The 23,232-nt window shown below is 34.3% G+C and overlaps 2 protein-coding genes across 2 annotated transcripts; one reads left to right on the forward strand and one right to left on the reverse strand.

Annotated features, from left to right (window-relative positions):
• Positions 1-4,197: 4,197 nt before the first annotated feature.
• Positions 4,198-6,264, forward strand: LOC106710558 (inosine-5'-monophosphate dehydrogenase). Its single transcript, XM_014502639.2, has one exon. It carries the CDS (start codon positions 4,570-4,572, stop codon positions 6,103-6,105), a length of 1,536 nt encoding a protein of 511 aa, XP_014358125.1. The 5' UTR covers positions 4,198-4,569; the 3' UTR covers positions 6,106-6,264.
• A 1,389-nt stretch (positions 6,265-7,653) lies between these two features.
• On the reverse strand, positions 7,654-21,078 carry LOC106710640 (rab proteins geranylgeranyltransferase component A 1). The gene is made up of 10 exons (XM_045677876.1): positions 20,920-21,078; positions 19,990-20,188; positions 19,649-19,784; positions 16,954-17,197; positions 15,783-16,005; positions 13,285-13,444; positions 12,833-13,022; positions 10,694-10,812; positions 10,088-10,210; positions 7,654-7,934 (listed from the first exon to the last, which is right to left on the reverse strand). Exons 1-10 carry the CDS (start codon positions 20,966-20,968, stop codon positions 7,785-7,787), a joined length of 1,593 nt encoding a protein of 530 aa, XP_045533832.1. The 5' UTR covers positions 20,969-21,078; the 3' UTR covers positions 7,654-7,784.
• Between the last annotated feature and the right edge of the window lie 2,154 nt (positions 21,079-23,232).

The following is a 23,232-nucleotide window of genomic DNA, read 5'->3' on the forward strand; positions in this document are numbered from 1 at the left end:
AATAAATGAAATGTAAAAGAAAACGTCACAACGACTCAATAGTCATTTTAGTAATTTGGAGGTTATTGTACGAGTATGTTAAGTGCAACGACAGTAATGTGAACCGCTCGCTCGTTTGAAGTCTTATAAAAATAGCGATGGGCGTGTTATTGTAGTTTCGCACTCAATAATTTCAGTTACTTCGCACTCACGTGACGAATTTATTCAATTACGATTATTCTAGATACGGTTCATGAATTTTGCATTAGATTTTATTAAAAATTAAATTAATTTAAAAATATTTAAATTGAAATCAAATCATTTCCCAGCAAAACAAATTATTTTGATTGAAAACATGACATTTAAATTAAATAAAAAAAAAATTGAACTGTAAAATTAAAGGTATAAAAATGGATTTATTTTTTTCACGGTTCCCATTGTCTCTGGTACCATCTTGTATTGTGCCATGCTAAAGGTGGTGTTGTTACTTCTTGTGGTGGTTTACACCTGTCAAGCTGAGGTGTACGGTCAAGTTAACTTTCTTGAAATGCCGAAGAATTCAGCAGTAGACGGGCCAATGGGCTTCCGACGCGTAGGAACCGGCAACGATGGACCCGAAGACGTGCCAAAAGCAATACCATTCCTTAAAAGCAACTCCTAGAGAAATACGCAAGAAAATAATAAATGATAGAAAAAACAAAACGAGTAACAAATCGGTTTATTATTTATGGTACAAATTAAAAAGTGATAATGTTATCTTTTTCGGTATTATAGTATGATGTAAGGAAATTATTATGTTTCAAATGAAAATTATGTTTTTCTTTTTATATTTATATCTTTACATCTCTATAAAATTTTTTTCTTCTTAAATAAAAAAAAAAAAAAAAAAATAGAAATAAAGTTACTTTAATGTCTTTAAATCTTTAATTTTTATAAACTCAAATTCAATCGTGTAATACGTTGTGCATTGCAAGATCACTGTGAAAAGAATACAAAAAAAAAATACAGTCGAATTGATAACCTCCTTTTTTTTGAAGTCGGCTAAAAAGTAAAGAGTTTTTGTCCTTCCAAGTTATTCACGAATTGTTATAAAATTGTTGTAAATATATTTTGTTACTTTTCAGTGTAAAATGTTTGAGAATATTTGTTTTTGAAGTCGATTATCTTTTTTATTAATGTTTTTGTTTATTACTTGATTTTATGTAAATATAATGAAAATATTATTATGTGAATGGAAATTACCCATACCAGTAAAGGGGTAATAGCTTTTCATAAACAATTTAAACTTGTGTTAAACAATGTATGTGAATGCAGTTTGTAGTTTTCCTCTTATTTATTAAAGAGTTCCTATGTATATTACGGAAGATCTTCATAGAAGATATATTCCATTGCTGAATTTTTGGATTTCAATGGAATTTTTCATTGGAAAATAAAAATAATTATTAGGGCGTAAAAGTAAATCTGTAATTCTAGAACAAACCAATGGAATTTAAGGCGATTATCTAAAAATAAAGTGAAAGCATTGAGGTTACATATGTACGGCTTTAAGCTACTCTACTGCTGAAGAATTAATATTGTATTAAATATTGCCCGCAACCTCGTCCGTCCATGAAATTAAATGAACATTAAAATGTTTCATCAACCCGTAAAATCTGTAAAATTACGCTCACATCGAACACGCTAATACACCGTATACGTTATATTTAGGGATACTAAAAAAAAAATATTTTTCGATTTTTAAGGAACGATTATTTTTCTACAAAAGTCGATTTTTTAAAAATCGATTTTATGATTGTTCTAATAGCGCTATCGATGAAATGTTTCACGCCCTGCGATACATAATACGTTAAACAACTTCATTAAAAATGTACGAGTAAATGAACGAGACAGTTTAATATTTTTTTTCTAATGATTATGCCTTCTAGTATTAAATTAAATGACAAAACAACTCTGTCCGATCGAAACTATTGAACCGATTTAAATTAAATTTGGTACCCAGATAGTCTTTAGATTTAGAGCCTAAGAAAGGACATAGGCTACTTTTTAAACAAGAAAAATGTTTTTTTTCTAGCGACTGAAAGGGGATGGGAAGTTGTATTGAAGTATCATCAATTTTACAGTTAGAAGCTTGAAACTTGACATTCAAAATTTGTAAAAGTTTTACCCTTGGGGTTTTTTTTAAAGTTAACTTAAAAGTTAATGCGTTAAGCAAAATGTTAACTTCGTTAATTAACGATTAACGGGTTAATGCCCAGCTTTGTGTAAGTGTAATATGTGTCGATGTAATTTTATAATTTTAAGTAAAATTATTGGCTTACACAGTAATGATATTTGTGATAGTAAATATTTTACTTTTTTAGTGTTTAAATAAATATTTAAAAAATTATTTGTTTGAAATTTTCGATTTTAAGACCATAACTTTGCCATTTTTGTTTTAATACATTTGTTTAATTTTATTTTATTCTATAAATGTTATATAGCAATAAGTGTTTAGGAAAATCTATTGCATTTCCTTGTTTTCGAAAAATCTACTATTATTTTTCAATCTATTATAAAATCTATTATTTTTTCTTTTAAAAATCAATTTTCAAATACTCGATTTTTCCATTCAACGTTAACATCCTTAATTATATTATGCTATATTTATATTCTCTTTGTACAGTGGCACCGTGATGTACTTCCTCTTTGAATTTTAAGTGACAGGACCTGTAAAGCCTACGCGTACCTTTCAGTCGTATAAAACGAAGAATAAGTTCTTTAGCGCTTGCTAACTTATGTGTTCGCTTGGTGTAGACCGACAAAGATAACACCCGGTAAGCATAAGTCAAACTTAATTATGGGTGTGTTCCGACATGCACTGCGACCACTGTAGAGTGTGACGTCAATTCAGTATACTGTGAAGCCGTTCCTTTATAGCCAGTTATACTGGTTACGATTTAAAACGGAACGCAATCTCGTATACTGTCAGCCGCATTTTTTGACGCGACATTCAAATGAGTGTATTCAAGTTTTCTAGTACATTAAAAAAAACTGTTTTGGAGTACTGTCAAATTAAAAATATTTTAATTAATATTAATTATAAATTGAATTTATAATGTAATAAAAATAAGTACTTTTTCATAAAAAATAATATGTTTTTCATTATGAACACAGTCTAATAAGGTTAATTTTTGCAATTCTGCCATTGTTTTATTTATTAATCCAAACCAATTACAGAACTTTAACATTTTCTGATTAAACTGTAGCTTTGTTTATAAGATGTCAGGCACTCGGGTGGTTTTGACTGATCACGTGATCAAAGTACTGCGAGTACCTTACCTCGAAAACGCCAGTGCTCACAGTAGAATATGGCGGCGATTTATGACGTCTTATATTTCCCTAGGGTACTGCGGCAGTATACTGGCAGTCCATAACGGAACGAATTTTTCTACAGTGATAGCACTGTGCAGTGCTCGCAGTGTATATCGGAACATACCCTAAGTTAGCTCACTAGCGTTCCCTGTCAATTTCAAAAAAGCGTCACAAGGTGTAGGACCTTGTGCAGCTGTCAGGTCATGTTTTTTTCTTGTATGCCATTTTCTATTCATGAAAGCAAAGGTGGGCACTGACTCATCAATCCCTTAATAGTTAATTAACGAAGTTAACATTTTGCTTAAAGGATTAACTTTTAAATTAAGTTCAAAAAGTGTTAAGGCTTTTGTTAACTTCCGTTAATTTAGTCCGGTAATCATTACATTAGAAACTTGGAGACATGCTGTCATTTTGTTTAAATAACGCGCCACGCCACGCTCCTAAGTTCAGCTATGTTCGGCGACTGTCAGTGAGTCGAATGGTGAACTGAAGTGAAGAACGAAGTTAACTTTTTAATTAACGGATCAACGATTAACGAAGTGAACTTTTCGATTAACTGTGTTCACCTGTGCATGTAGGTTTTAAATGTTTTCTGACAGAGCTAACCGCGATAGCAGCGCCTCTCTTATTGGGCCAGAAATGTTTATTTGAATATGTGAGTGAGTAAATTTTGGTGTCATAAAGACATGTGTCAACATGGTACATATCAGCTTAATCTCACCCCACCCCCCCCCCTAAAAAGTGGTAATATTCAATAAAACGGCACTCGATGTCCATTCCGTTTTTCAATAATTCAAGTATTTCACAGACTTGTTCACAAACTTCTTTGGTTTATACTCTATAATTTATAACTTTCAACCAGGCAGTCACATCACTAGTACCTTCTGCAGTACAAAATGTTACTAGTCTATGATAATATTCAGAAGCCGGCTTCGCATTGGCGTGTTTCTTAGCATTTTAATTTTTTTTTATTTTTTGAGGAAAATATTTCGAAAACGTAAAAGTTTTACATTTCTATTTACCTAATTGATAGTACAAAAAATTTCAATAATTTTCACGGATCACCAATCAACTAACGAAAAAGACCTACCACGTGTACGCCGAGTATCCTTGTATCATTAATTATACCTAATTTAATTACTTTTAATTCGTTGTGAAAATTAGATATATTACAATTGTGTAACTAAAACTTGTTCTTTCGTGTAATTATTACACGTGGTTAGAGATAAGTAAAGGAACATGACGAACGCGGAAGGCGACCTACGCGATGGGCTATCCGCCAAGGAGATCTTCGCTAACAGCGAAGGATTAACATATAACGACTTTCTCTTATTACCTGGATACATTAACTTCACCGCGGAGGAGGTCGACTTAACTTCCCCGTTGACAAAAAAGATAAACCTGAAATCTCCGTTGGTGTCCACCCCAATGGACACCGTCACCGAAGCCGACATGGCAATAGCCATGGCCCTCTGCGGTGGTATCGGCATTATTCATCACAATTGCACTCCGGAATATCAAGCCAACGAGGTGCACAAAGTGAAGAAGTATAAACATGGCTTTATTCGCGACCCAGTGTGCATGGGTCCTGAGAATACCGTAGCAGATGTCTTGGAAGCGAAAAAGAAGAATGGCTTCACTGGCTATCCAATAACTGAGAATGGAAAGTTAGGAGGTAGGCTCATAGGAATAGTGACGTCCCGAGACATTGACTTCAGGGAGGGCGATCCGCAGCTCAGTCTGAAGGAGGTGATGACTCCAATTGATGAAATGATAACAGCACAATCTGGAGTTACTCTGCAAGATGCCAATTACATCCTCGAGAAGAGCAAGAAAGGTAAGCTTCCTATTATTAATGGCTCAGGAGAACTAGTGGCTCTGATTGCACGAACCGATCTAAAAAAAGCCAGAAGCTATCCCAATGCTTCGAAAGACTCTAACAAACAACTTCTGGTGGGTGCTGCTATTGGTACACGGGAAGCAGACAGGGAGCGTCTGAAGCTGCTTGTTAGTAATGGAGTAGATGTAATTGTCCTGGATTCATCTCAAGGTAATTCCACATATCAGATTGATATGATAAAGTATATAAAATCTAATTACCCAAATATACAAGTGATTGGAGGCAATGTTGTCACTAGAATGCAAGCAAAGAATCTCATAGAAGCTGGTGTTGATGCCCTTAGAGTTGGAATGGGAAGTGGATCAATCTGTATCACTCAAGAAGTGATGGCTTGCGGCTGCCCGCAGGCCACTGCAGTGTACCAAGTATCTTCTTACGCTCGCCAGTTCAATGTGCCTGTTATAGCGGATGGGGGTATTCAGTCGGTGGGTCACATTGTTAAGTCACTTGCATTAGGAGCTTCAACAGTTATGATGGGCTCTCTGCTTGCCGGCACTTCTGAAGCTCCTGGAGAATATTTCTTCTCTGATGGTGTCAGGCTTAAAAAGTACCGTGGAATGGGCAGCTTGGAAGCCATGGAGAACAAAGAAGGCAAAGGATCAGCCATGAGCAGATATTTCCACAAGGAAACTGATAAACACAGAGTGGCACAAGGTGTTAGTGGTAGTATAGTTGATAAGGGGTCTGTGTTAAGATTTTTGCCATACTTGCAAACTGGAATGCAGCACAGTTGCCAAGATCTTGGTGCGCCATCGCTGACAAGACTACGTGAACTGAGCTACTCTGGGGATTTACGTTTTATGAAGAGGACATACTCAGCACAGTTGGAAGGCAATGTGCATGGTTTATTTTCCTATGAGAAAAGATTATTTTAATAAGATTTAATAACAAGTCCTTTAATCTCAATGTGATATCCAATTTATCTGTGTGTATATATTATGAGGTATTTAGGGCAATATTATTGTTATAAGAAAAGTTGATATTCTCTGATGTATTCCAATATATGAAGTAACAAAGCTTTTATGTGTAATTATGTAATTTGATGTGTTTATACATAATGGACCAGGAATAACTGAAAATAAAACATGAATTATATGATGTTGTCTTATTACATTTTTATACTCTAAAGTAGTAGCCCTTTAGTTAAAGATTTAAAAGTCAAATATCGGTCATTGATAGCTTTCAAAAGATTTTAATTGTTGAAACACCAATACACATAAATGGGAAACCAGAACTAAGTTGGAAGATTCTGTTCTGGGTCTACTTAATAGACAAAGAATATTCTCAAGATATACTTTTAAAAACATGCTTTACTATAAGAAATACAGTTTATAAATTCATTCAAATATCTTTGGGTTGTTTTCATTGGAATAAAATAATTACATAAAAGTCAAAATATTTAGGTAGCTAACAAATTTTATTTTATAATTGTATGTAAACAAGGAGACAGAATTTTAAATCATCTAATTTCTTTGAAGTGCATAATATAATTAAATGATATAGGGAACATAAGGATTTTAGTAAATAAAACCAATCTTATATTTTCTAATAATCACAATTTAATGGAATTCATATAATATGCATAAGCTGCAAAGGCATGATTATGCACATTTCATAATAAATATTTAAGGGTGCTAAATAACTTAAATTATTAAAAAAATAAAAACGTGCTACTGTCTATGCTGTAGACTGGTGCGTCCAAAACATTACGCTTATCGTTTTAATAACTGCGTCCTAGCTATAATGCGAATAAAAAAAAATCTATTACAATTGCACAAATCCTATGGTCAACTACGGATTAATTATTTGAGTAATTTCATAAATGCGTAAATGAGCGATCAGAGAGCATAGCGTAGCATAAAAATACCTACAATAACATCAGTCCTCTACAACCCGTCGTCCTCCACATTACTATCCTCAAACTTCAGTCTCTGCTATTCAAAATCCATATAATATACTCGAGTCAAATACATCAGTTGCCGCATACCGCTACATGTCAATCTTGCCCATAAATATCAAGATAGCTTAGCCTGTACTCAACTAAAACCTGAGCGCGTCGGTTCAACCTGACAGGTCCGTTACACTACACAGATTAAAAATCTACAAATATTAAGTCACGAAAAAAGTTTTAAACCTTCAACAGTGAATTGAATTTGTTACTTATTGAAACGTTGTGATTAAATAATGAGCGTCATTAACTCTTAAGTCATAACGCACCAGTCGGAATGCACGAGTCAAGCGACCAAAGCGTATAAATCTTATTGAGATTACAGCTTACAATTAAATCAGCACGTTTCAGCGTGTTGCTAAATCAATATAATAAAAATTATCAACTTTCAATGCTTGTTAACTCGCGTGTTACAATAAAAATACTGATTTTTCCATCACTTAAGTATTCTCCATTAAACATTTCATAAACCATCATACATCCGAAATGTTTTTTTTTAATCACATAAAGGCTTCAGTACATACAATAGACGCGTATATAATGTAAGAGCCAGATAAGCATAGTAACACGCTGTAATTTGCTGAGGTAAACATAAGGGTACTGCAACTACTCCTTGGCGTCGCCTTCGGCGTCTTCATCCTCGCGCTGGAACTCTGGGCCATGCGTGACGTCATCCTCGAATACAATCTCCTCGGGATCAGGCGCACGAGGCAGGAATTCCTCACCAGGGCAGATCTTTTTAAAGATCTGTTCCGCCTACCAAACAAAAACAGTACAAAAAAATAATATTCCCAAATAAAGGTAAGGTAGGCTAGAAAATTAACGAGATTTTCTGGTCTGTTCCTTCAAATGTTATGTGGGAGGTGGTTTTTGTTGAGTTTAGAAACACTATCTTTCCCTGACAAGGCAGAGTATTTGAAGATTTAACTTTATAAAGAATACAAGTAGTAATTGTTTAACGATACATGAATACATAATTTTTCGATGTACAGATAAAAGCGGCCTTAGAAACTATATATCTACTTACAGAATTAATTTAAATACATAGTTATAGTTAGATATGAATATTGTAGTCAACTTTGTTAATAATGAAAGATAAAGGGTTATCTAAACATGATAACTAACACATTAGAATAAAACACAACAAAAATGTATAATTTCATAAAAATTTACAACAAAAGTTGAATTACATATTTTAACAAATAACAATTGTACCTCAATGTGTTATTAAATTCCTAAATAAACTTTGGGATCTGAAACGTTTAGTTTTGTGTAAACTTAACATTTTAAACCTAATGAATTATCTATTACAACACTGTAACATTAGATTAAAAGAGGTTATCTTCGAGTTACAATGTCGTAGTAAACTTATCATGTTATAATTTAACAAAAAAAAAATTAGGGATCAAACTACAAAAGTCATGACAGCCACGTGTTAGAAAAATCTGAGTTTTTTTTTTATGGATGTAAAAAAATAATATCACTAGGTATGAAAGTAATTTCTCATCAACAAATAAACTAATCATTTGTTAGTTAACTTCATAGTTTAGCTGTTAGTTAAATCATTATGGATGTAGTACTTTTACAAGAACGCAAACTGCTTATTTCTTTGCTCTTTGTTACCAGATAAGGATACAAATCCGAGACTAAGACAGACTAAGAGAAAAGTTTTAGTATTTGTCAAATATCATCTGGAACATCACATGAGTCATGCACAGAACTCAACCCTAGACTTTCGCACCAGTTGTTAGGTCGTCTAACACCTCATAACTGAATGCTTCACAGTTGGCCTATTGTAACGTGTTCTTATCTACCATTGCAATATTCACAGTCTGGTCATGGTAATAATGTTTTAGTGACCAGCTTCACACCGCCATTCCAACCTTATATCTCTTCAGCTTTTGTTCACGTTTATGTTATTTCCGTCTCTCCTTTTTTATTCTTTAATAATTCTCATGAAATTAATGAATTTAAGACATTTTTAATTTATAATTCATTAGATGCTTTAACGAAGACGTTGACGATAGACACTGATTTCAGATTTCTATAAATGTTTAAGCGATAGCTTGGCAATGACAACTTTAGCTCTGTTCCGTTTTAAACAAGCTTGGGGAGCTAGACTAATATTCGATAAGCGACGACGCTAATCGAATAGTCAAAAATGTATGAAAGTGACTATAACTTTCGATATGTCACATATTGTTCCAATACATTTAAACACATTTTGTCGATTCTATTAGCAATAGTGATAATCGAATATTACATTGTCTAGACCAGCTATTGATGTTACGTAACAAGTCATTCTAAATGTACTAGTTCGAATCCATAAAACCGCTACAATTAGAAAATCAAATAGGCACAAAATACTACGTCTTAAAGCCAGTCCATATATAGAGGTCAGTGGCGTTAGGTCTTTTTTTATATATTACAAGGTGGCAAACAAACAAGAGGCTATATGAATTCTCCAAAATGGCGAATCGATCGTTGCCCATAGACATTCGCAATTGCAGATGCGTTGCCTAAACTCAATCGACGAAGACGCACAAAATGAGAATATTTAACCTTCCTATGCATCTCCTCCTCCATCAAATCCACATCCCTTTCCCATCCTTTCTTTATAAGAATAGGGTGGGAAGGGAAAGACTAAAATTAGGCTTCCGGCACCACACTCATCAGACTGTACTCGAAATTACTTCTACTTGACGCCTGTCTTCTGTGAAGTCGTGGTATTTCACCAGGCGAGGCCAATTCGTGCAACAGATGTTGTTGCTGTCGTCTGTTCATCATCTGTATATCACTGGTCTACTGTATTCAACCAGGAATTCATACAAAGAATAGTAGGAATCAGAGGAGTGTATGTGTTTGTGTTGGGGTAAGGGAGGGGTGTGGGGGGGGGGGGGGGTGCTAACCTGTTCAACGGCGCGGTCAAAGTCAAGCCCAGCGTCTGGTCCTGAGCAGACGTGTACGCCGGCAGCAGCACTGCTCGCTGCACCGCTTGTGTCCTTCACGTTGTAGAACAACGACCACAAGCACTGCAACACATATATACAACTATAACCTATGCTATATTTATACCAAAAACCAAATCCAAGATTAAACCATAGAAGTGAGGCCTATTAAAATCAAAAGCAGTTAAATCTATGTCTACCAAATATTCAATAAGCTACAAAAATGGAACTTTGTTCAGATAACGACAATAAACGGGATGACATGTAGCTGTCATTACTGCATTTGATAGTTAAACTAGATGGCGCTATAGCTAAATGATTATAAGACATTAACTGTGGGTTTCTGAGAACAAAATCCCCATTTAAAACATTGTTATATCTGTTTATTCAAAGATAACAGGGAAGATGGTATGTTTTATACAAATATTTTGGTGTTAAGAACCCGTGGCCTATAACCTATACCAGTTGTAAGCAATTTACTCAGAAATTACGCAAGACCACACGAAACTCTTAATTCTCGCTAAACTTGTTACTTAGCTTATAAATGTTAAAGTAATGTGAATGTACCTTTGGTTTGTCAGTCTCCTCAGTCTGATCTCCGCCGGACAAGTCGAATATCTTGTCGGCGTAGGGCCTCAAGTCGGTCTCGGCGTCCGTCACCTTCTTAGTTATGAAGTACACCACGACTGGAACAATATTAATACATATCTAAATATACATTTTTGTACTATATTTTGTATGACAAAAATTTTCTGTTATTTACTAATCATATAATAAATGAAAGGACCGAATGAAATACTTTGTAGGCACATATGCAGACGATGCTCTAAAACAGTGATTATCAAATTTATTTCTTTCACCGCCCCCTTTAAAATCAATTATTTTTCAGCGCCCCCTAATTTTTATTCATCCCTAAAACTTAGAAACCACAATTTCATTACTTTAATTAATTTCAACGCCCCCCATTTTTTTGGACCCCTTAACGCCCCCTACTAGGTCTCAAGCGCCCCCAAGGGTGCGTTATCGCCCACTTTGAGAAACACTACTCTAAAATCAAGCAATACTGAGGAAACAAAATGGATGGATAGATGTTTGTTACAAGATATCTCCTGAACTTTGGTATAGAGTCTGAAAGAACACATAAGCTACTAAATATTTCTTTATATTCCGCGCGGACAAAGCCGCGGATGACAGTTAGTTTTATTATATATTTCTTGCTAATCTACACAATAAATTAATATTATTTTCATTTGTATATCGTAACCTTAGTTTGATTGAATAATAGAGTATTCTTATAACTAACATGATGATTGTGAATAAAAGTTAATTGTAGTTTTTATTTCTATAGAAATAATTTGCTCTGACTGACTCATGTTTAATGAAAAAAAACTTTAGCACCTGAAGGTAGGTTGAAGTTTTTCATTCGAAGAGTAACAAAAAAGAAACAAGTTTGCAAGAAACTGGCAAAAAAATTGAACAACTATTATATATTTATATAAAAGAAATATGAAACTTCACAGCATTGGAATCTTCCATTGCAAGGCGAGACAAAATACACAATAAAATGTAAGAAACCAAATATTTAAAATTAATTGTTGTTATATTAATCAACCTAAAAGTCAAACCCCAAAAAAAATCATACTAATCTATATAATCATACTAATAAATGAAAATGTATGGATACATGGATGGATGGATATTTGTTTGAATGTATCTCCGGAACGGCTCAACGGATCTCGATGAAATTTGGCACAGATGTAGAACATAGTCTGGAAGAACAAATAGGCTACTTATATTTTTTTAAATTCCCTACGGACGGAGTCGCGGGCGACAGCTAATATAAATATAAATTCCAACATTTAAAGAGTCTACTAATTTTTCCATTTATACCATTGATGAGTAAAAAATTGCAAAAGGATTTTTCTCCTTATACAAACACTAGATGTCGCCCGCGACTCCGTCCGCGCGGTACTAAAAAAAACGTATCAAGTGTTCTTATGTGTTCTTCCAGACTATGCTCTACCTCTATTCCAAATTTCATCCAAATTTATGAAACCGTTCCAGAGATACATTCAAACATCCATCCAACCATCTAAACATTCGCATTTATAATATTAGTAAGAAGTAGTCGGTACATATTAAAAGTTTTCCTACTCAAGTATAATGTAAATCTCACTTAGTTATTCACAACAAGTCATTTTAGCATAAACTTGAATGTAATTAAATAAAGCTGATGCTATGCAAAATGTATGCAAAGTTTCAAAGTGTCCGACAGAAGTGGGTCGAGTCAGTATTAGCACAGATGACTTTACACCAGGTGATGAGATATTTGTTACGACTTTAAACTGTTCATCAAACAATTATATTGATATTGATTGTTAACAACTGTTATCCCATTTAAATGCAAATAATTTATTAAAGAAAAGTTATAACTGAAGTCAGTTATTAAATTATGGTTATTAAAATCTATATATATAAAAGAAGGTCATGTTGTTGTCACACTATTTATAACTCAAGAACGTCTGAACCAATTTGGCTGAAAGTTAGTGGAGCTTAGAACCAGAAGACGGACAAAGGATACTTTTGTATCCCGTTTCCGTGGTACGTAACATAAAAATAAAGGTTATTAAATGTAAATTTACGAGAGTAATTCCACCTCCATATTGTTCATTATAGTGCCGTTGGTTAAATGTAAAGTAAACTTACACAGTCCCTTAGGGCAGGATCCTGTGGCGGGGCCGACCTCGAGCACGGTGACGGCGCCTCCGCCCTCCACTAGCGGCGGGAACCGCAGCAGCGTCAGCGGCTCCTTCTCGCTCTTCATTATGGTACCGTTGGTGATGAACACCGCCTTCGATATGTCACACGTCTCCGCCGGCTCCGGGGATACCAGGTCCTAGAAACAAATTCATTTTAAATTGTTTTCAGATATCTTGGAGACTCTTTGTAGATAATTAGATGTAAGGTGTATTTATTGGAAGGCTTATGGGGCGATATGGTCGCATTGCGATAAAGCCTCTTAAATTACTAAATAAAAAAATAAAAAACCGTGACCCTAGATTAGGGCTCTACCTTTGATATGACCTTGGACCGCCAAGAAGAGAAAAGAATAAAAACTTCATTGTGTTTACGATTTTTATAAGTCACTTTATACAAACCTTGGGGCACTCATTGATCCCAATGACGAGATGTTCGCAATTGAGGGTCTTGGACTTGCTCTCGATGACGACCTTGGTCTTGCCCTCCTCCACGGTCTTCGTCTCCACGGAGTCTATGGGCCGGTTGAGGCAGTACACGCCGCCGAATACCGCGCACAATCTGGAATTACCACTCTCTATTATCACGGACGTCTTATTATAATAAAACTTTGTGTCAGTCGGGTACTAAACCAATTTTATAAAACTTTTAGAAAGTCACAAAAGCCTAAGGGCCGACTTAATATGTGAATAGTAGGGCTAGCACGAAAATCTGTGACCGATTGTCACAAATTTTCGTATCGTCACCGTCAATATCGATTAGATGGCCAATGTCAATAATAATCGTGCTAGGCCCACTGCACTGGTATGTGGCTAACAAACATCGACTGTTGATAACCAGACGCTTAAATTTGTGTAGTTATATTGGTGCTATAATCTGCACTAAGCTAAAAAAGAGAAGTGGTAAATTTTATTCCGTTTTTTATCATCATCAAGATCCTCAAAGATCCTCTATTACCTATATTTAAAGCCAAGAGTGACAAGAAACCGACTGTTGCAGTAAGTTATTTTGACCATCAGTTCGATTATTGCCACTTCAAATCTATTCTTCAAAATAGAATTGTTTGACAAGTGAGCACACAGACAAGACACTAGAGGCGGATCTAAATTCTTCAACGTCTAAAATTAACACAGCATTGTATATATTTAATATGTGTCAGAGAAAATGCCAAGCATGTTATAAATAATAATCGATTTCACAGTTGTGTAAGCAACTTATACCTTATCTACTTTTAGACCGAACTTTACATTTATTACTGTATTCTTTAAAAATAAATTCTGAAATAACTCTTTAACAGTTTGATAACTGTTACTTAACGGTTGGAATAGGACCTAGCGGCTTTATGAATTTAAAGGACTCCGACTATTTTAAAATAACATTGCGAATTGCTTTTACAACGGTTAGTTACCAGTCGTTCTCAATTTAGTCGACGTGACCCAATGTCAAATACACTTAGCCTGAACGACTAAAGTCATGGTCCTTTACTTACAATTAATCTAACAGATTGTGAGGCGGCCAAACGCTCGGGTCACTTGATTCCCCAAGGGAACCTCTTGCGAGAGGAAAAGGGATTCGTTCAAAGTATATTGAACTGAAAACTATTAACTGAAATTGGTAACAAAGCCATAAAATGTTAAATTCGCTAGGATACAGATTTTATAACTTGCTTCAAATATTTCGAAAGTTTATTGAAATACACTTTGTTCGAGATATAGTGAATAATATTAATTCCATAAATACTTTGAGATAATATATACTAATCGGTTAGTTGCGAGCTCAGATAATAATACAGCATCTTTTTTTATGATCTTTCAGTACATAAGCATCTGAAAAACGGCATCTCATTGATACTATCTACTACCACTGCGGGAACAATTCCACCAAAATGTTATTATTTTCTTAGTAAAACAGCTTTCAATATCTTACTAATATTATAAATGCGAATGTTTAGATGGATGGATGTTTGTTTGAAGGTATCTCCGGAACGGCTCAACGAATGTTGATGAAATTTGACACAGATGTAGAACATAGTCTGGAAAAACACATAGGTAACTTATTAAGTTTTTTATTTTAATTCCGCACAGACGGAGTCGCGGGCGACAGCTAATATAAATGCAACGTAACCTAAAAATGGAAACTTCATATAACAGTTATGTAAAGAATGAGAGCAGTGAAACGTTGAATTTAATACGTTTTTTATATAATTTTCAATTTAGGAAATCTGAATCCTCGACGCGTGCAGTTAGAAAGTTCTTATTTTAGTGCGGTGTGGCCGGCGCGGCGGCGGTGCGATGCACAACTGGGTCGTTGAACTACCGAGCAGTTTCATGACGGATTATTTTGCACGGACCAACCGTTACGAAGATATATTACGTGATTTTTGTGAAGTTTTTTCAATTAATATGATAGGTTAAAAAATATTAACGTTATAAAACAACAAAATATGTAAAGACTGGACTAGATTGATTTGAAATCATATTACAGAAGACATTGTTATTGCCGCATTAAAGCCACACTACTCTTGGACCGTAGAACTAAACACGTAAACTAAAACTATGTACATCTAAGGGTCTGTTCAGATAGACTGATGTGGAAAGCAGAAAATAATTTAAGTATGCACATCTTGTCTTATTAAAAGTAAGCGTAAAAACGTAAAAACTAAAATTAAACCTTGTTTCAATCGTATAAAGCTCAATTTTATTTGTAGTAAAAATCTGCTTTGCTCTACGCCTCGGTCTGTGTGCACGGACCCTAACAGTGCCTTGCTGTATTTGATGAATCATCGTAAAATTTCCAGTATCTTTGTTAAACCATGACCACAATGGTACACAAAAAAAAACTCGTATCCCCGCACATTTTTTCGCAAATTTAAAAACAAATTACGTGGGTTTGAACTTACCTACAGAAGCACTGCGGCAACTCCCCGCTGCCGTACATGGGCCAGAGGAAGGGCGTGTTTCCATAGCGACCAAGGCTCATGAGGAACTTCTTGCACTCCCTCACTCCCTCGAGGCAAGGCATAGCGTCAGTGCCACCAGCGATCGCAAACAACACGTAATGGATGAGGTTTGGCGTCAGACCCTTGTGAGTTAGGTACTCCTTGAAAGTCTTGTCGTTCCAATCTAAATAAACAAATAAATAAATTATACAATTGAAGAAAATGTTTTATGTATTTCAAAATAAATTGATGCTCTTTATTGTATGATAGTGTGCAGCGGACTTAATCAAAGTATGTTTTACCTTAATAATAAAATATTCCTAATGAGATAACTGCCTAGACCTAAAATACAGGTGATATACTAAATTAAATTAAACTGTATTGATCGACTTTTAGGTCGTACCTCGCACGGAATTCAATTCGGAATTTTTATGGTACCTAACATAAGATGTTAAACATATGTTTAGTAATAAATTCCACGGAAGCTTCTTATAAGATTCAATAAAATTATTTTTAAAAAGCTATTTACCAAAGTTATTAGACATTCTTTTGCATCCATTCTATTGTTGGTTGAAATTTAAGATTTTTTCTTTTATATTCAACCTTATCGTGTAATCATTTGAGATTAGATTTAATTCATTGCACCTAAAGTAATAAACTTCAATTTATTTTAAACGTAAACAAACACACGTTCACTTTATTTAAAATAGCTGCAAGATGCAGTAATAAAACGTAACATCGTTGTTTAAAAATAAATTTCTGTATTTACAACAATACTAAAAAATTTATTTTCATTAAAAAAAACAAATCCGGAATGTTATGAGAGAAAAATAATATGTAGCTCTCCTTTTACAGCGAATTTTTTTACCTAAACTGCTAACAGTTGTTACACAGGCTGACGAAACAATATAAAAGTTGTCATTACAAGGCAGAAGGAACACTAAAAAAAATTTAATCCGAGATATACTTCATTGGAGCAAATTGAATGGATTCTAACACAGTTCAAGACCCAATCAATGAAAAGAAAATTGATCAGCATATTCAAAGAAAAGAGTTACATTTCACGTAATCTTTTATGACATGTAACTCTTTTCATCAGATGGGTAGAATGTTGTTTTCCTTTGTATCCTACCTTTGAACTCGTTATTCATTTCTTCCTCATTGTAAGCGACAATGGAAGTGAGCATCTTCATGAGCATGCGTTTCTCGACGATGCCGACCGCCTCTGTGGCGAAAACATCAGCTCGGGAGCAGGGTACTGGCACCAGGTGGTCATCCAGCCAAGTCAGCACGCGCGTCACGCAGCGGAACTCCGCATAGCGTGCGATGTTAGAGGATATAAGAAGTTCCACCAGCGGACCGCGGGAGAACAGCAACTGGCAATATGAAACACAGTTAAAACTGTCACAACGCAAAGTATAGTTACGGTCAGATATCTAAAAATGTAATTTGTATTTCATTTAGGATAAGAGGTAACAAAGCTTTACGTATTCTTAAAGTTTTTTTTTATCTTATTTTAAAAATTACTTAGCAGGTAAATCTTTTCACGTACTTTCAAATGTTCTGGAGGCAAATACAGAGATAAATTTAATAAATATGAAGATCAACTAACACTATACATAAACCTGCATTTGGCTGTTGTAAATAGAATATTTTTTTGTACATTTCGCAAACTATATTACTCATAAAGTTTAAGAGTAATAAAGTCACGGTCGACCAAAACACGGGCGTGACGAAATTGGTTCTGTTTTTGCCGTTCCGTCGGAGGACTTTGCAAAAACAAAACGAAACATTCCACAGACTTCGCTACGGAAATAGTTCGTCGACAATTTTTTGACTTCCTTGTACCACTGTAATTGCACAAAAATGTAGACTACTTCCTACTGAAATATTTGCTATATATATGATGCAATTTGAGAACAGAAAACAATTTGGAATAAGTAAAACTAACCATCGTTATTTTTATTTACGTCATGAAAATTAATTGTAAAGTCGTTAAGTGATTCATGGCATTTACTTTCTTATCCAACTATGTTTTGTTGTGGACAAAATATTGACACATTCGATGCTACTCAGATTATTTCGTACTCGACAGTTGTTTCGGTGGCACTGAAGCTGTTAACGTCTGCATGCAACAATATTAACGATCCAAAATAACTGTTTGCATCATAAAGTTTTGCCCACTTCCGATCACAACATCAATATATGAAATCAAACGACCGGACATGTCGACCGCACAATGTAAACATTTCTTTCCATCAGGCGTAAGATAAAATTTCGAGTTATTTGCATGTGCCATCGAGCAAAAAATTCGATTCTGTAATCTTATTTGAAAGCTATCTGCGGATTCCATTTCTTTTAACTAACATTCTGTAATATAAAATTGTACGGCGTTAAAAATAATAAGTAGAGTTCATCTTTAGAGAGTTTTGTTTATGCAACTTCGACAAGGTGATTGCAGCTTTGGATAGAAAGCCATAAAAGTTTAACTATTACGTAACATGTTTTAGAGATATTTTTTTTTTATATCATAAGGTAGCAAACGAGCAAACGGCCACCTGGATTCGCCACAATAGCGAGGCGACCGTTGTCCATAGACATCCGCAAATGCAGATGCGTTGCCTACCTTTAATTAACGGAGAAGGGGACGCACAGAAACAGGATATTTCTCCTTCCTATGCGTCCCCTCTTCCGCTGAATCCACTTCTCTTTTCCATCCTTTCCTATTAAGAAATTAAGAAAGGATGGGAATGGGACTAAATTTAGGCCTCCCGTACCACACTCATCAGACGAAACGCGGAATTGCTTCCACCTCACGCCTGTCTGTGTGGTCATGGTATTGCCCTGGCGACCCGGCCAAAATTATAAATGAAAATTTACACCACTACAGAAGTTAACTTATACATTTCTAAGAAAGGAACTCGAAATTTAAAAGAATTAGCTAATAAGGAAAACTATATGTGAATTACATGTTCTGATTAATCTAACCAGTTAGCTTGCTAATCTAATGCATTGACTGCAATCTTATCAGACATTGTTAGATTACAGATTGCAATCCTTTGAGTGATAATATTTGAATGCCATAATAAACTCTAGTTATATTAAACTCAATTGCTTCAAAAAATTCTATTTGGTAAACTATAAAAGAATGTAATTCATATTATTGAGTCATATGTTAAGTAAAGATTCTATATTTTACTACAAAAGGAATTTGTTTGTTCAACAATGAGTGTTATAATAAAACTATCTGTTGCCCAAAAAGAATAAAAAAAACGTAGAAAATAGACTACACTCTATTCCAAACAGTAATGTATCTATGTGCCAAAAATTTGTTGTAAAATTATCTTTTTTTTTTACAAAGGTATGCTTTAAAACAGTGATTTTCAAACTTATTTTTTTCACCGCCCCCATTGAAAATCAATTATATTTCAGAGCCCCTTAATTTTTATTCAGCCCTAAAACTTAAAAACCACAATTTCATAACTTTAATTAATTTGAATGCCCCCCATTTTTTGGGCCCCTTATCGCCCCCTCATAGGTTTCAAACGCCCCCAAAGGGCGTTATCGCCCACTTTGGGAAACACTGCTTTAAAACATGTGGTCAAATTTAATTATTAAAATTAATAAGCCCTTTATTAAACAACTATGTAGGATTGTAGCACCTTGGAATTTCAAAGCAGTTTCTATGTCTATATTACATTTTTCGAGTTTTAATTGGGTGGCAGCTGACCTCTTACCCCTCGGAAATGGCTATGTTCATCAGTATTATTACAGACTGCTGAATGGATTCTAATTTGAAACATATTAAATGTAAATATTAATCTTACCTTTGGGGTCATATCAATGTTGAACTTCCTGTACTCTGCGGCGAAGCTAGCTTGACTCCAAATCTTCTTTGGTGGTTCTGTTTTACCATCTTCTTTTGCTTCACCTTCTCCTTTTTCTTCTTCAGGTGGAGACTCCCTATATTTTAATTATTTATTTTATTAATTAAACCTAAACTATCTAAAATTTAAAGTATTCATAATTATTTTTTTTTTTCAACAAATAAGGTGTGAAAATATATTTTCATACAAGTGGAATAACAACAGTTTTATTTAACTTACAAAATTATTATTTGTTACTTGACTTATCATACCAACATTAAACATAATATGTAAATACTCACTTTTCAATGTACCACTGCTCCCTCAAGTTGTAAACTTGAACTTGTTTTTCTGGATCAGAGTTGACTTCCTTTATGAACTTCTGCAGGCCGTCAAAGTTGTAAGAGGCCCAGAGCCCGCCATAATGGTCACTGGAGTCCAGGTGGAGGACATTCTTGTGTATTCTACTGCATGCTGCAGCCACAATGGACTCCACCATACCTTCATACAGAGTACTTAAATATGAGAAATTGTTTAAAATAAAGAAATGCCTTACACACTGTTTCCAACAGTTTTAAAAAGCCTCGCCTCGTAGAGTACTTTAACAATTCATTTATTTTTAAAATGTTAACTAGCTTAGATTTGTATTATTTTTGTATCGGGACTATCAATTGATTTGAAAAAGCAATCACAACTTTAACTTCTATAGTACTAAGTTCTTGAACTTTTAACAAGAACATAGAGCTTGTGAGTCACAACATCTTAGTGAGTCATTGTTATTCTAATAAGAATTTCTTAACTTTACATTTTTTGATAAAGGTTTAAATTAAAGCTTTATTTTAATTTGTAATATGCTGTTTTATTATTTTAGCTGTAAATATTTAAATCCAAATATATAATATACTGTTGATGATAAAAATAATTGTCAAATATAGTGATAATGTATGCAACTTAACGCTATAAGCAAGTATTTAATTAATGAGGTAGCTGCGGCATATGGTGTATGAATTTGCATGCTTATATACTACGGAATATTTTTTTATGTTCCAAATTAACTTTGAGTGATTTCAGGATAATATTCAAAGAGAAAAGTGTACAGTTCGTAAGCAATGGCTGTAATATATGACACGTTCAATGGCATGACGAAGCGAGCAAAAAAGAATAAGATCGATACTAAAGTAGGCTAGTCGCCATCACGCCCGGTATCAATTTAAAAGTAAATTATGCCTTACCTGTCCCAACCACGATGACCTGGAAGTCGGTCGGTAAGTCGTCATCCATATTGTCGACTTATATTTCACTAAGAGAAATAATTACTTTATTTAATTGATTAAAATATGGAATGTCCTACCCCTTCACAAAGAATTTTACTTTCTCTGACATTTGACAGTTGTCTGTGGTTGACTGACAGCTACAATGATTTTTTTCCTTTGGTGTTGACACTTTTTAACCGCTTCGCAAATTTACTCTATGGTTTTTGTTTTTAAATTTGGAATTTTTTCGCTAACATTTTTGTTATTGTACAATAAAAGTTTAATATAACAATATGTCGGGGTTTTATTCAATGCAACATAATACAAACCATGCTTTCAAAATCAAAACGCAATTTTTTTATCTTATAAGCCCCAATTAAAATGATAAGACTGCAGAAAACACCTTTAATCACCCTTTCTTTAAGCTTGAACTGTTATATATAGGATAGCTAAGTAACAAAAAAGTGAAGTCTTAACTTTTGACGCTGATGGAGGCCACAAAGGCCGAGGTAGGCTTGCTGCATTTACTTAAAGGGCAAAACGTAGTGCTGATTAACGAATCTTTGGAGAGATCCTTAGATCAATCCAGTCCTAAGATATTGAATTTTAAAGACGTCTATTTCCTTTAGGAAACTGGGCTATTTTTTCTTTCATATTTTTTATTTGATAATGAGGCGATTTAGTTTCAATTTCTGTTCTTTTGTGAAACTCATAAAAGTGGTAGAGCCAACAATAACATCTGTTGTACGAATTGGCCGGCTCAACAGGTGAAATACCACGACCACACCGAAGACAGGAGTGAAATGGAAGCAATAACTCGCTTTGTCTGATGAGTGTGTGCGCCTGGAGCCTAATTATAGATATTTTCCCCTTCCCATCCTTTTCTTATAAAGATTAAGAGGAGGACTTAGCAGAGGAGGTGACTCATTGGAAAGGGAAACATCCTCTTCTTGTATGTTCTTTCCAGTGTCGATTAAAGGTAGGCAACGCATCTACAAATACATATGTCTATGGGCAGCAATCACTTCGCTGTTTTGGCGAATCTAAGTAGCCGCTTGCTTGCAGTATACACTTCTTCTTGTTATAAAAATATCTTACTCATATAATAAATGCGAATGTTTGTTTGAAGGTGTCTCCAGAACGGCTCAGCGGATCTCGATGAAATTTGGCATAGATGTTGATCATAGTCTAGAAGAACACATAGGCTACTTATTACGTTCTTTTTATACATATATATATAATATATGGGCTATAACTAATAATACTTTAACTCTTCGACGACTTTTCGACACTGAACATCAAGTAAACAGTTTGTGTAAATGACACTTTTATCGAAAACATATGTACTTATATGCGCGACAATGTGCCTTTGTAAAGACTAGCTGTATTACTGAAAGTATTTCTTGAAAAATGTAGAATGAGGTTGATAAGGGCACCTGAGAAATACCAAACTCGAACTTGTTAAGTAACAACTAAACTTCACTAAGAAATCTTTAGAATTTCGTTGAATATTATTTTTGTAAAAGAATATTAATTGTTTTCAAAATTCTATGGTAGGATGTAGGTAATGTATTTTGAAATGGCAAAAATGTTTACGTATTTATTGAGATAAAAATTTTATGTCAATAAATACGTAAACATTTTTGCCGTCTTACTAATATTACAAAAATGCGAAAATTTAGATGGATGTTTGTTTGAAGCTATCTCCGAAACAACTCACGGAATCTTAATGAAATTTGGCACAAACGTAGAAAATACTCTGTTAGAACACATAGGCTACTTATTAAGTTTTTTTAATTCGCGGGCGACTGCTAGTTTTAAAATAATTCTAGTAATAAATTGTATAGTTTCAATCAATTTATAACTTCATCATCATATAAAATTTTATTATGTTATTAATCACTAGAAGAATTCTCATTATTCGTGTAATGTAAAATAAAACAACAGATGATTCGGTTTTTATATTTACAATGTTCTTTTACATACATTTCAACATTTTACAGGCTACCAGGAGCTCTTTTTAATTCGAGCAACGAACAGTTACATAAACTAACACGTAAATCTAGATCGTAATAAAAACGACTCGTGTCAGTTACTACGGGGCCCGAGCGACACGGGCTCGGAACACTTGAATCAATAAAATCCCTGTGTCCGTGTAACATTTACTAAACAAGAACAGTGGCAGTTTCCTTGGAGAGTGACTTCGTTCGAGCATTTAGGCCGCTCCTAGCTAGCGCCCCTACATATTTTTATTGTTCGAAGGACGTAAAGGTATCGTGGGCCCTTACAAGA

Source organism: Papilio machaon, chromosome 5, assembly GCF_912999745.1.
Source record: "Papilio machaon chromosome 5, ilPapMach1.1, whole genome shotgun sequence".
NCBI lineage: Eukaryota > Metazoa > Arthropoda > Insecta > Lepidoptera > Papilionidae > Papilio > Papilio machaon.